Source organism: Zalophus californianus, chromosome 17 (assembly GCF_009762305.2).
Source record: "Zalophus californianus isolate mZalCal1 chromosome 17, mZalCal1.pri.v2, whole genome shotgun sequence".
In the NCBI taxonomy this organism is placed as follows: domain Eukaryota; kingdom Metazoa; phylum Chordata; class Mammalia; order Carnivora; family Otariidae; genus Zalophus; species Zalophus californianus.
Window position 1 is genome coordinate 43,492,860 of NC_045611.1, and position 12,444 is coordinate 43,505,303.

Here is a 12,444-nt window from a genome sequence, read left to right on the forward strand (position 1 = left end):
TTCACATCGGAGAAAGATGAATAATTTCTCGGTATCAATCTGTCAGTGTTCAGTTTATCATCTCATGAATCTTTTTTTTAGTTGATTTGTTCAAATCAGGATACAGACAAGATCTACACATTGCATTTACATGATCTGCTCCTTAAATTTGTTTTTATCTTTAAGTTCCTTCCCCCCTTTCTCTTTTCTTCCTACAATATTTTTGTTAAGGAAATAGAGTTATTAGACCTCTAGAATTTCCCATGGGAAATGCAGGCCATGGGGGGAGGGGAGGGGTTGCTAATTTCTCCCCGGAACCCTTTACCAGGTTCCTCTGTACTTTTTTCCCCCTGCAAACTGGTGGTTAGATCTAGATTCCAGAGGTTTAGTCAGATTTGGGGTTGACTTGTGGCCAGAGTACTTCACAATGGTGAACCATCCCTTCTCTTGTATCAGATTTGCAGAGACAGGTCTCCTTATAAGTCTTTTAGTGTCGGGTGGATCCGTGGCTTCACAGGGGGTCAACCCGACCCACCACTCTAAAGTTCCCTGTCAGCCTTTCATCGGGCAGTTTTAGCAATCATTGATGCCAACCTCAGTCCATTATTTTATTAAATCTTGCAAAAAAAATGGTAATGTTATAATTCTGTTATTCCATCTGCATTTATTAGCTGCAAATCCTTGTAAAAAGAAAACTTGTTGGTTTGCCCCGAGGTACATTTATACAAGAAAGAGAATGAATGCTTTAGCCATTCCCCTTATTTATGAGTTCTCAAAATCATGAATTGGTTCTCAGCAGCCTCTGAAGGTAACCAAAGAGGTTGTTGTTGTTGACTTATTTTTTAAGTTTTTGTTTAAATTCTAGTTAGTTAACACACAGTGTAATATAAGCTGCAGGTTTACAATTTAGTGATTCAATACTTCCATGTAACACCCGGTGCTCGTCACAAGTGTGCTCCTTGATCCCCATCATGCATCCAACCCACCTCCCCTCTCACAACCATCAGTGTGTTCTCTATAGCAAAGTCTGTTTCTTGGTTTGCCTCTCTTTTTTCCCCTATGATCATTTGCTTTGTTTCTTAAATTCCACATATGACTGAAATCAATCAAATCGTTGTTTTTTAGTCCCCATCGTTAATGCCCTGCTCAAAAGTTACTTCCCCTAGTGTTCTTACCCTGACTCAAAAGGGATTTCTCCATTCTGCTGAATTTAAACACGCCTTTTCTAGTAGCATCCAGCACTTTCTATCTGTGTACTTCCTTTATCTTCAGCTGGATCATAAGCTCCTAGAAGGCATTTCTACACAGCACTTAACATAATGCCTCAGGCAGTGCTTCTCAAACTTCACTGTGCATCTGAACCATGGGAGGGGGCAATGTCTTGTAAAAATGCATATTCTGATTCCTTAGCCCTGGTGTGGGCTGAGAGTCTGAATTTTTCCCGAGGCAGGTGAGGTTAATGCTGCTGGTCTAAGAACCACACCTTTTTTTTTTTTTTAATCAATTGATTAACATATAGTGTAGTATTAGTTTCAGTGGTAGAGTTTAGTGATTCATCAGTTGCATATTAACACTCAGTGCTCATTACATCAAGTGCCCTCCTTAATGCCCATCACCCAGTTACCCCATACCCCCGCCCCCCACCTCCAGCCACCCTCAGATTGTTTCCTGGAGTTCAGTATCTCTTATGGTTTGTCTCCCTCTCTGAATTCGTCTTATTTTATATTTCCTTCCCTTCCCCTATGTTCATCTGTTTTGTTTCTTAAATCCCACATATAAGTGGAATCATATGCTATTTGTCTTTCTCTGACTGACTTATTTCACTTAGCATAAAACCCTCTAGTTCCAGTCACATTGTTGCAAATGGCAAGATCTCATTCCTTTTGTTGGCTGAGTAATATTCCACTAGACACAGATATAGATAGATACACACACACACACACACACGTGCACACCTCACATCTTCTTTATCCATTCATTTGTCAATGGGCATCTGGGCTCTTCCATAGTTTGACTATTGTGGACATTGCTGCTATAAACGTTGGGGTACAGGTGCCCCTTCGGATCCCTATATTTGTATCTTTGGGGAAGATACCTAATAGTGCAATTGCTGGGTCGTAGGGTAGCTCTATTTTTAACTTTTTGAGGCACCTCCATACTTTTTCCATAGTGGCTGTACCAGTTTGCATTCCCACCAACAGTGTAAGAGGGTTCCCCTTTCTCCACATCCTTACCACCATCTTATTGTTTCCTGAGTTGTTAATTTTAGCCATTCTGACTGGTGAGAGGTGGTATCTCATTGTGGCATAGACCCCACCAATAAGGACCACACTTTAAGTAGCAAAGAGGGGGGTGCCTGGGTAGCTTAGTTGGTTAAGTGTCTGCCTTCGGCTCAGATCATGATCCCAGGGTCCTGGGATCGAGCCCCGTGTCAGGCTCCCTGCTCAGCGGGAAGCCTGCTTCTCCCTCTGCTTGCCACTCCCCCTGGTTGTACTCTCTCTCTGTCAAACAAACAAATAAAATCTTAAAAAAAAAAAAAAAAACAGTAGCAAAGAGGTATGGTGAATGTATAGGAAATTGATTTCATTCATTAAGTAAGAAATACCCAGTCTGGGGCACCTGGGTGGCTCAGTTAAGCATTTGCCTTCAGTTTAGGTCATGCTCCCTGCTCAGTGGGGAGCCTGCTTCTCCCTCTCCCTCTGTCCCCCCACTCATGCTCTCTCTCTCTCTCACTCTCTATCTCAAATAAATAAATAAACTTTTTAACAACAACAAAAAAAAGAAGTGCCCAGTCTGGGCCAGTTCATGGGCTGGGCCCTGTTACCTTAAAATGCAAAGGGTTGTTTGCATGTCTGTTTGTCATATTAGAGAGTTTTAGTTTTTAACATACTCTTCTGAATATGTAAGAGTGCACAGAGTAAAAAAAAAATTTTTTTTTTTACTACAATCCAAAAAGACTCACAATGAAAGTACATCAGTCCCCAGAAGTGAAAGCTGTTACTTCTTGAGTTTTATTCTAGAGCTATTTTATGCATGTAAGAACACCTATTTGTACCATCTCTCTTTTTTTCCCAACATATTGCTCACACTGCTCTGCTGCTTTTTTTCATTTTACTATATCTTAGTGATTGTTCGTATCTCAACATGTGTCTCTACATCCCGTTTAATGGGTGGCATTATCCACCCAAGATGCATTTGTGATTTGTGTGAAGTATCCAGTGAAGTGTGACTCTGTCCTCGCTTCCTCCTCATCCTACACATTTCACAGGGAATGGGAGGTCTCATCTTCCATTCTTTGAATCCTCTGAATTACCTGGCCCATGTTGGTATATTATTGTCAGTTTCATTTGATCTAGAGTATATCCATCACTCATTTACACAAACATGTCTACACTTCTTTTTTCTCCATAAGATTCCAGTCTTCATAGACTCAAATTATTGCTTTTCTCTGTAACTCCCTTAGCACTCTCAAGTTACTCAAAGATATTTGCTTGTTTTAATAATAGCTTATTGTGAAACGTTACATATATAAGTGTGTATAAAACATATATTGACAGAGTTCAGGACATGCTACCCCAAAATATGGTGCCTTGGCATACTGAATATATCAGCTGAAGAAATTTGAGAAAACAGGAGCAGGAAGGACTCTTTGACCTTCCCCTGAAGCAGGTCCCGTGAGAAGTACCTTCCCTATACCCTGAGGAAAGGATCATCTTCATCTCCAGGAGGGAGGACATCCTCCCCCAAGAGGAATTTGAATGAACAGGCCTTGCTGCGTTTCCCCCAGTTTACCACACTGAGTTTATACCCCCTTTGTCCTATCACATTTCTCCATGACTTTCCACTCTTCTTCGCCAAACCCAACACAAAAACACACAGTTGTAACTACTTCCTCAGGTCTTCATTTCCTTATGAAGGCTCCCATGTCATGTAAAATTTATATTAAATAAATTTGTATGCCTTTCTCTTGTTAATCTGTCTTTTGTTACAGAGACCTAGCCAAAACCTAGAAGGGTAGAAGGAAAAGATATTTTTTTCCCTCCAATATGATATATTTAAGGAAAAAATAAAAACACGAATAGTAGAAGCCTTCTGTCACCAGCCCCGTCTGGGCGCCCTTCCCCTATCACATGATGGTCTCTCCCCCGAGAGGTAACTATGGTCCTGAATTTTATATTAATCATTCTCTGAATTTCCTTTTCTCAGTGGTTCTGAAGCTTTAGTGCATCAGAATCATCTAGAGAGCCTGTTAAAATACAGATTGCTATGCCCCATCCCCAGTTTCTGATTTAATAGATACGGGGTGGGGCCCAAGGATTCGTGCTTCTTATAAATTCCCATGTAATGCTGATGCTGCTGATCTAAGGTCTACACTCTGAGAACTACTGCTTTATCTCAAAGATGCTCGTTGACTTGTGTGTGCTGATTCTTGGCCTCCCCTAAAACCTAGCCACTCAATACATACATCTTAAGGATCTCCCCACCTTCTTCCTCTACTCTAGTTCCTATCACTGCAATTCTGAGCATTCAATCTTTGCTAAATATTTTAAATGATTGTGGTACGTGAGCACCCTCCATTTTTTTTTCTTTTCTGTCAATGATCCCATTTATAAGTTGCTTCCCGTTTGTGTATGTGTCTATGATTTTTAGTTAACCAGAAGGAAGGGGTATAAGCAACATGTACATGTTTTATTTGTCTTGTCTGGAAGCTCTTTGGAAGTAGGAGCCAAGTAAAGGGGTTCAGAACATGCCACCCCAAAATACACTGCTTTTTGCATACTGATTATTTTAAACTGAAGGCAATTGAGAAGTAGCAGATGCAGGAAGGGCTCTCTGACCTTGTCCTTTCTACCATAAAATTTTCCTTGAGAAAGTTGCCCTCCCTGTACCAGGAAGAGAAGAACATTCTTATGAGCAGAGCCTGGGAATCAATTCCAGTCTGTACAAACATACTAAAATAACCCTTATCTCCCATTAGTTTCCCCTATGTATGTCCTAATCACTCCCACAACCTCTTGCCCCCAGTGCAAGCCCCTTTGTCTCATCACATCCCCACAATCTGTCATTCGTTGTGTAAAAAGGCACATAAGCTTTGGGACCTAATGGCTCCTTTGAGTCTTCCTTTTTCCTCTGAAGACTCCTGTATATTTGTAAAAAATATATTAAATGACTTTGTATGCTTTTCTCCCATTAATCTGTCTTATGTCAGTTTAATTCTTAGGCCAGTCACAGAATTTCAGAGGGTAGAAGGAAGTTTTTGCTTCCCTACACAAGTTTAATTTCCCTTTGTAGTCCACTTCCTCAAGTAAGCCATAGGCCACAGTTTGCAAACTCAGTCTCTGATAGAGGCCAAAAGGCAGTGTAAATAAGTGAAACTTGCCAAGGGAAATTTTACTGATCTGGAGACCACATCCTGTAAAGAGGGCAACTGTTACTTGGATTTAAGCCAATCTCAAGTGCATTGCTCTCCAATTTTCCCAGTCCTCAAGAGAAACCAGAAATAATCTCAACCAAGTCAACATTTTAAGTACCCAGAGCAGACACAGAGATTCCATACAGAATACATGTGCAGAACTGAGATGGATTCCATTCCATGTTTCAAGACCTTTGCACTAAAGGGATGGATGGATGGATTGGTGAGGAAGTCAATAATGAATCTGGGTCACTGGGGCAGCTCTCTGGGGGAATGGAGGGAACGCGTCATTGTCGAGCACCTACTGTGTGCCCAGACCTGTGCAAGGGGCTTTACATACCTTATCTCTTTTGACTTTCATAACACCACCACAGGGTAGTTATTATCATTCTTGTTTGTTTGCACACTCATTGCACAGATAAAGAAGTGGAGGTTTAGAAAGGCCCAGGATCACATACTACTTCTCTTTATTTGTAACCTACCTAATTCTTAAAAAAGGATTTTAGATGAGCTCATGTGATTTCAGCTGGCTTCTGAGCCTTGGATTCCAGACAGCTCTCTCATACCAAATTGCCCCCACCAAGGGAATCAGGTTCTCAGAAGGCAGGTGGGGAAGGTACCAGTAGTTCAGGGAGCAGGTTTGATTCCTTGAAAATCTTAGTAAACAACTCACAGAGTCATGTTCCCCAAGTATGTCAGCCAGTACCGAGGAAGTAAGACACACGGCATCTCCTGCCATCCCGATAAGCCCTCCCCACTTCCTCCTACATCACTGCTTACTACCCTCTCAGAATTCAAGATTTCTGCCTTCCAGCCTTGGAGCCTACTTCATCCTAATTCCCTTCTAGAGTCACATGGGATAAGGACAGACACAGATACAGGAGCTGGTAGGGTGGAAAACATTTTATTGGTGTTACTGAGCCCAGAGGGAACACTTATAGAATGGTGACCGGAGCCCCCACTAGCCCCTCTTCCAGTGGGTGTCAGCAGTGCTTGGTCTTGAAGGGAACAGTCACTGGGCATCGGGAGTTGCACTCCTCAGACCCTTCAGCTGGGGGGAGAGAGGGTATGGTCAGATTGGGGACCCTTGGGTGTGGAGCTGGAGTCCTCCATGAGGGAGCCCAGAACAGCATGGGGCAGAGATAGAAAGGAATCCCTGCCTTGACCTGGGTTCTCACTGTCTGCAGTAGCTGGGACTTCCCTTAGCTTTGGTGAGAGGACGGTTTATCCTCTCTGAGCTGTCCTCGCCCTTCCTGCCCCTTCCGCCCAGATGGCCGACTTCTTCCCCCATCCCCACCATCTGTCCCTGTACTCCTCACCACCTCTTACCTTAGGAAAGGCATCCCAGTTGAGGAAAGGAAGTTTCCTTTTGATAGACTAAAAGAGAAAACAAGAATGAGAGTGATGTGACACAAGTCAGGTGACCACGGATCAGTAAAGACTCAGTGAACGGGCTCTCCGTAGTGGCAATGGTGTTATCGTTTACAGTTACAGGAAGAACTAATATTTCCTGAGCCCTTAGTCTGTGTCTGCCTTATACTACCCGCTCCATAGGCATGCCGTCACTTGGTCTGCACAGCTACCTTTTGAGGTAGGCCCACATCAGAGATGAGGAAGCTGAGGCTCAGAGACATGTGCGTGAGGACACGTAGAAGTAGGTGCTGAGTCTTGTGCTGTAGGCTCCAGTGCCCGCGCTGTCACTGACTTTGCCCTCTAAGTGCGAGTAAGACACCCAACTTAGGGCCTCAATTTCTTCGTAGATGATAAAAAGGGACTCAAATAAACTCCTGTCTGATTAAGTTCTGCCTTTTCTGGAATTGTCTTTGTGGCTCTGCTCCCCCACTGCCGTGTTAGGAAAATAGGTGTGGCCATGTCAGCGTCCTCAAGAAACTTTCTTCTGTCAAGCAGGGCAGTTACTCCCGCCTAGAGCTCGGGAAAAAACTAAAAGGGCTAGAACTAGAATGTGCGGACCCTACGCTGGGGAGACCGCAGACAGTCAAGGAGAAGGGGTGCCCACGCACTTACCTCAAAGAGGGCGTGCCAGTTCAGGAATTCATCGGGCTTAAAAGCCTGTGGAGACAGGGACACCAGAAGAGGGTCAGTGCCAGGGGAGGACAGAGCTCAGCCCGCAGCCCCCTGGAAAAGGTGAGGGGTCCACGGTGGCTTTGCAAGCTGTCTGCTAAGGCGCTGGTCTCCTTTATGGTGTGGATGTTTGGGGGTGGGGGTCAGCACTGCAGAATGGTACTTACAGAGCGCAACTTGTCAATGTTCAGGAAGTTAGCGTTAAAGGCCTAGGCAAAGAGACGGGGTGTTAGGAAAGTGGCAAAGGAGCACAGAAGAGGGCACAGACTCAGGCTGGAGTGTGGGAAAACGGGGTGTTTACCTCAGGGCCTGCCGCATAATTACCAATGGTGGTTTCCTCCTGGAAAGTGAAGGGGAGAAAAACCAAAGGATCACATAATGGCGAGTCCTTGTCCCCAAACCTTCTCTGCCAGCCCTGCCTTCCTCCACAGGCCAGTCCCCGAGGATATAGCCCATTCTCCACCACAGGGCCTCACATAGCCTGCTCTGTTCCAGTAAGACAGATGGTTGACAGCAAGGCGAAGAGAAGGGATTGGAGAGTGGCGTGTGTGAGACAGAGAAGCTAAAAGCCCAGGCCTGCATCCATGGTAGGCAACAGGTGCAAGGGGTGGAGAAGAGAGGACTCCTCCCAAGAAAACCGGGCTAGTGTCGCTGTGCATTTGACTTGGGGTATTCTTGAGACTCCTACACTTAACCCATAGAGCTGGATGGGGGAGATGAGCACGCAGATAGGAGCCAAGCTGCCTAGGTGCCCTGCCTGCCTTTAATTGATTGAGGTTGGCTTGCTTTGTGACTTTATTGCCACCAAAGTCGGAGTCACCATTTCCCTCCCCCATGTAGTCACTGCCCCAGACCTCAGTGCACCCCATCTTGTTCTCCCTGCTTTAATTGCCTGGCTTCATTGTCCCTTATTTCTTCCTTTCCACAATAGAGGTCACAAATAGGTATCCTATAGGCTAGACCCAAATGTTTAGCTCTCACAGTAGTTTGGCTTGTTTTTTTAATTTGAATAAAACATTTTTAATTAGGAAGAATACATAAATCAGATTTCTGGTTTCTCCCAAAAATTTAAAAACTCTGGCCACACTGGGTACATTTGCGTGCTTAGCAGCAGTCAGATGGTATACAGACTGTCCCTTTTTAGACTGGGCAGGTTCACTCCACCTTCCCTGGGGCCCTACCAGCCCGCTTGCTCACTGACTTCACTTGCTTGAGTCCCAAGCAATTGTGTATGTGACCCCATCTCAGACTTTTAAATCCAGCATGGACACTCTCCCCCAACCTGGGAGAAGATGGGGAGAGAGGGGCCTCCAGCTTCCTCCTGACTGGAGACTGCCTCTTAAGGATCCTTGCTATGGCCTAGGCTCCAGAGACAGTAGGGAGCTCCCAGTCACCTGGAAGCCATTGCCTGGGAGACAGACGAAACACAGGGGAAGCTGAGCCCAGACGACGACGCCGGTCCCTGTCTCCTCCCAGGATTCAGTTGTCCAGCCTCTGCCTATACTCTCACCATCCCTTTCAGAAATAAAGCACCTCCATCTACATGTCTTCCTGGGAATGTTTTGTCTACTTCCTCCTTTCTTCCCTTCCTCAGAGCCCCTGCTTTTCATTCAGCCTCCAATAATCTCCAAAAATAGGAGCCACACATCCAGTAATGCATTGAAGGTAAAGAAATGGAGGACTAAGCAAGGTAATAGGGAAGAGAAAGAGAATCCAGGTGATGTGCTCACCTCAGAACTACCCAGGGAAGCCCCCTGAGCAGAGTGGAGTGCCAGAAGAGAGAGAAGAACCACAGCAGGAAGAACTGGAATCTTCATGGTGTCAAGTTTGGGGTGCTCTGAGGCGGGGCCTCACCACTTGCCCTTTATATTCCCAGGGAGGTGGATGTGAGCAGAAATGGGGTCCCCACCCCACTGACTCACCCCCAGATCCCATCACCCACCCCCGGGGCTCTGGGAAGGGAGGTGTAGACTGTTCCCCACTTACCTTGAATTTCTCAATTCACATTCTGCCTCAGGCACTAGGAAGGTGAGATGGCAATGGGGTGCTTCATGCCAATGGAGCTGGGATGGAGACAGGTTGAACCTGTCCCTCCAAAGGATAACCAGTGGCACCCAAGCAACCTCTCCTTTTGCCTTTGTCTCTTTCCCTTATATCCTTCATTCTGCTCTTATAATTCGGGCTTTTTCCCACCCTACCCAATTATGTATAAACTCCTTAGACTGGCATTGAAGGCCTTCCATGCTCTGGCCTCGACCTGCCTTTCTGACTTCTTTTACTCCTTTGCACGTGACCCCACATTCTGGCCAAACTGGACTCCCTACCGAATAAACCCTTCTTGGTCCTCCAAGCATCTTCCCGTGCTCTTGCTTATTTCTAAAATGCCCTTCTGTCATCTCTAGTTCTCAGAACACAACATCCATCTTGGATGAAGCTTCCCTGATTTTTCCCATCATCCCTCACTGCCCCCCCCAACTCCCCATACCCTTCCCTCCTTGGAAATGCCATAGCAATTTGTTTGTTTGTTTGTTTCTCTCTGGCATTGTACCTGGGATAACTTATGCTCTTCTCTTATTTCTCTCTTAGAATACTAAGTTCCTTGAAACCAAGAACTATATCTTCATCACCTTTATATGCCCCTACACCATGCCTTAGACAGAGGACAGGCGGAGCCAGCATTTTGTTAGACTGGATAAGTTAGGGTTCGAGCATCCTTCCACCAAGTTGTACACTTTCCTCCTTTGGGGCTGGACCCCTCCCGTTATCCAGTTGCCCGTCTTTTACTCTTGGGTCTTCAGAGAGATGACTGTCTTGAACAAAGACAAGGAATAGAGAACACAGATGTGGGCGGGGGAAACAACAAAAACACAAAACAGCTCTTAAAGATACCCAGTTGGAGATAGGATCTAGGTCCTGAACTCTGAGTGCCTTCTGCATTTCATGGAGTTTATCCCACCGCCCTGCCCCACCCCCCAACCTGGGAGTTGTATCACCTCAAAGTGACAAAATATTCTAATCAAGCCACCTTCTCTACCTTCTCTACTATGAGGTTGAGGTGGCCCAGCTGGTTCCTGGTGTCATAGGGAGGGGCCGGGACGTAGACTGGCGCTGCCAGGACAAAGCAAGACCTTACTTGAGAGCAGGCCTCTTTACCCCGACCTGATGCAACACACACAGATGGCACTCATGAACAATCTTCAGGAACCCCAGAAGTTGGCGCTTCAGTTCAGTTCCCATGCTGCCCCCACAGCCCACTCTCGGCCCCTCTGTAGGCTCAAGAGGCCTCCTCTGTCTTTATAATAGCACCTCCTGCTTTGCAGAGCTACCTGAGGAGACAGGGCTCGAGGAACACTCACTAAGCACAAATGGCCAGGTGGCAGGGGCTGTGGCAAACAGTCAGTGCTGCTGGAGGGGACGAGCAACAAAATGCCTGAGGCGGGTGGAGCACCTCTCAAAAGGTTTTCTGGAGGACACAAGTTTTTAATGTGTAGTGGATTCTTCCTAATTAACTAACAGTGACTGAAGGAGCTCATTAACCACCATTCTGTCAGCCATAGGGTCAACTCTGGGAGCAGAGGGAAAGAAGAATGGACAAAGGAGCACTGATATCGTATAATCACCTCCACTTAGGCATGCTAATGGAGGAGCACTTTGGCCTGGGTGATCCAAAGCAACAGATGAGCCAAACACCATCATCTGTTTAGCTCTAGAGTTCTTTTGTAACAAATTGACTTCCCAGTGTTTTCCTCTCCCCTGAATGCTAATGTTGCTGATAATGTTAGCCAATTTATTGATATCTCATTATGGGGCAGGCCTTGTGCTAAGTGCTCTAAATGAATGATCTCATTGAAAATAGCACAGTGATTCTATGAGGTAGGTACTATAATTATCCACATTCTATAGGCTGGGGAACCACAGCATGTAGAAGTTAAGTAACTCACCCAAGGTCACAGAGCCCGCGTATGGCAAGGCCAGCATGAGCACCCCGGGGTTTCAGGGCCTGCACCTGGATTGTGCCTGTGCTGTACTGTGGAGTCGTGTCCTCCAAAGGACCTCACCAGCCCACGTAGTGCCTTGCACGAGTCAGACCCACGCCCTGAGAGTTGGGGGGCAAGCTGCATTTAGCCCCCATTGGTCCCCTTTCCCAGGTGTCCCTTCATGGCATGCAGCCTGCATAGCCGTAGGTGGCAGCTCCAAGCATATATGCATTAATTTCAATGAGTTAACCTGTACACTTTTGGCAAAAATGAACCCAGAAAATTAAGAGATTAAGGGCCCTCCACGAGTGTATGCCCCAAAATGAACCTGCCATTGCCTCAGACTCCAGGTGCCTCTTGGAGTAGGAGCACCTTGTTGCACCAAGTGTGAGTTTAAAGACCATTGACTCGTTCTAGTCCTGGCTTTACAGTTCTGGTGTTTAAAGATAGGTACTTCTGTATAATGCCCCTGAACACAATGTGCACAACCGAAGAAATCTGTTCTCTCGCTGGAGAAGAGAACTGGCTGTGCTCAACAGCTTTGTTTCCACTTGGTACCTTCCTGATGGATCTTCAAGGGCAATCTTAGCTTTACATGATTTATGCTATATGTGCTAACTTTAGAATGTAGCATCTCTGTACTGCCTCAGTGGGTTTGTGTTTCCTGCGTGCCCCGTGTCCCATGGTTGGGCAAGTGGGGGGAAGAAGCGGGGAGGGGATTCTCACCATCCCAGCAGTTTGGGCGATGGGTGGCAGGAGAATCGTTGGATTTCGGCAACTCTTTGGATGCATCATGTGGGGTTAATGGTGTCTGGCGGAGTCACACAGTCTGGCTCTGCATCAACCCATCTCCAAGTCCAGCTGATCTTCTAGTTCCCTCTCTGAGAATACCAGTAAACCCCTGTTTTCCCACAGGTCTGCCCCCACCCCACCCCATATCTGCCAGAACTTGAGTGTGGGTAGGAGGCAAGGCCCAGCCCTGATTGCTACATT

At 45.9% G+C, this 12,444-nt stretch overlaps 1 protein-coding gene across 2 annotated transcripts; it reads right to left on the bottom strand.

The window, feature by feature from the left end:
- Positions 1–6,280: 6,280 nt before the first annotated feature.
- On the bottom strand, positions 6,281–9,307 carry LOC113935652 (keratinocyte differentiation associated protein). 2 transcript variants are annotated; one of them, XM_027617968.1, is made up of 6 exons: positions 9,205–9,307; positions 7,776–7,814; positions 7,642–7,683; positions 7,418–7,462; positions 6,722–6,769; positions 6,281–6,443 (listed from the first exon to the last, which is right to left on the bottom strand). In XM_027617968.1, the coding sequence occupies exons 1-6, from the start codon at positions 9,289–9,291 to the stop codon at positions 6,405–6,407; spliced, it is 300 nt and encodes a 99-aa protein (XP_027473769.1). In that variant the 5' UTR covers positions 9,292–9,307; the 3' UTR covers positions 6,281–6,404. The 2 variants fall into 2 exon arrangements, with proteins under 2 accessions (XP_027473769.1, XP_027473770.1); XM_027617969.1 differs by lacking the exon at positions 7,642–7,683 and having other exon boundaries at positions 6,405–6,443; positions 9,205–9,291.
- Between the last annotated feature and the right edge of the window lie 3,137 nt (positions 9,308–12,444).

Excerpts from the sequence above, each read along its gene's own strand:
- LOC113935652 (XM_027617968.1), bottom strand. The coding sequence starts at position 9,291 with ATGAAGATTCCAGTTCTTCCTGCTGTGGTTCTTCTCTCTCTTCTGGCA. Across the intron at positions 7,815-9,204 it reads CTTCCCTGGGTAGTTCTGAG|GAGGAAACCACCATTGGTAA; the intron begins GTGAGCACATCA and ends TTCACTTTCCAG. Across the intron at positions 7,684-7,775 it reads ATTATGCGGCAGGCCCTGAG|GCCTTTAACGCTAACTTCCT; the intron begins GTAAACACCCCG and ends CTCTTTGCCTAG.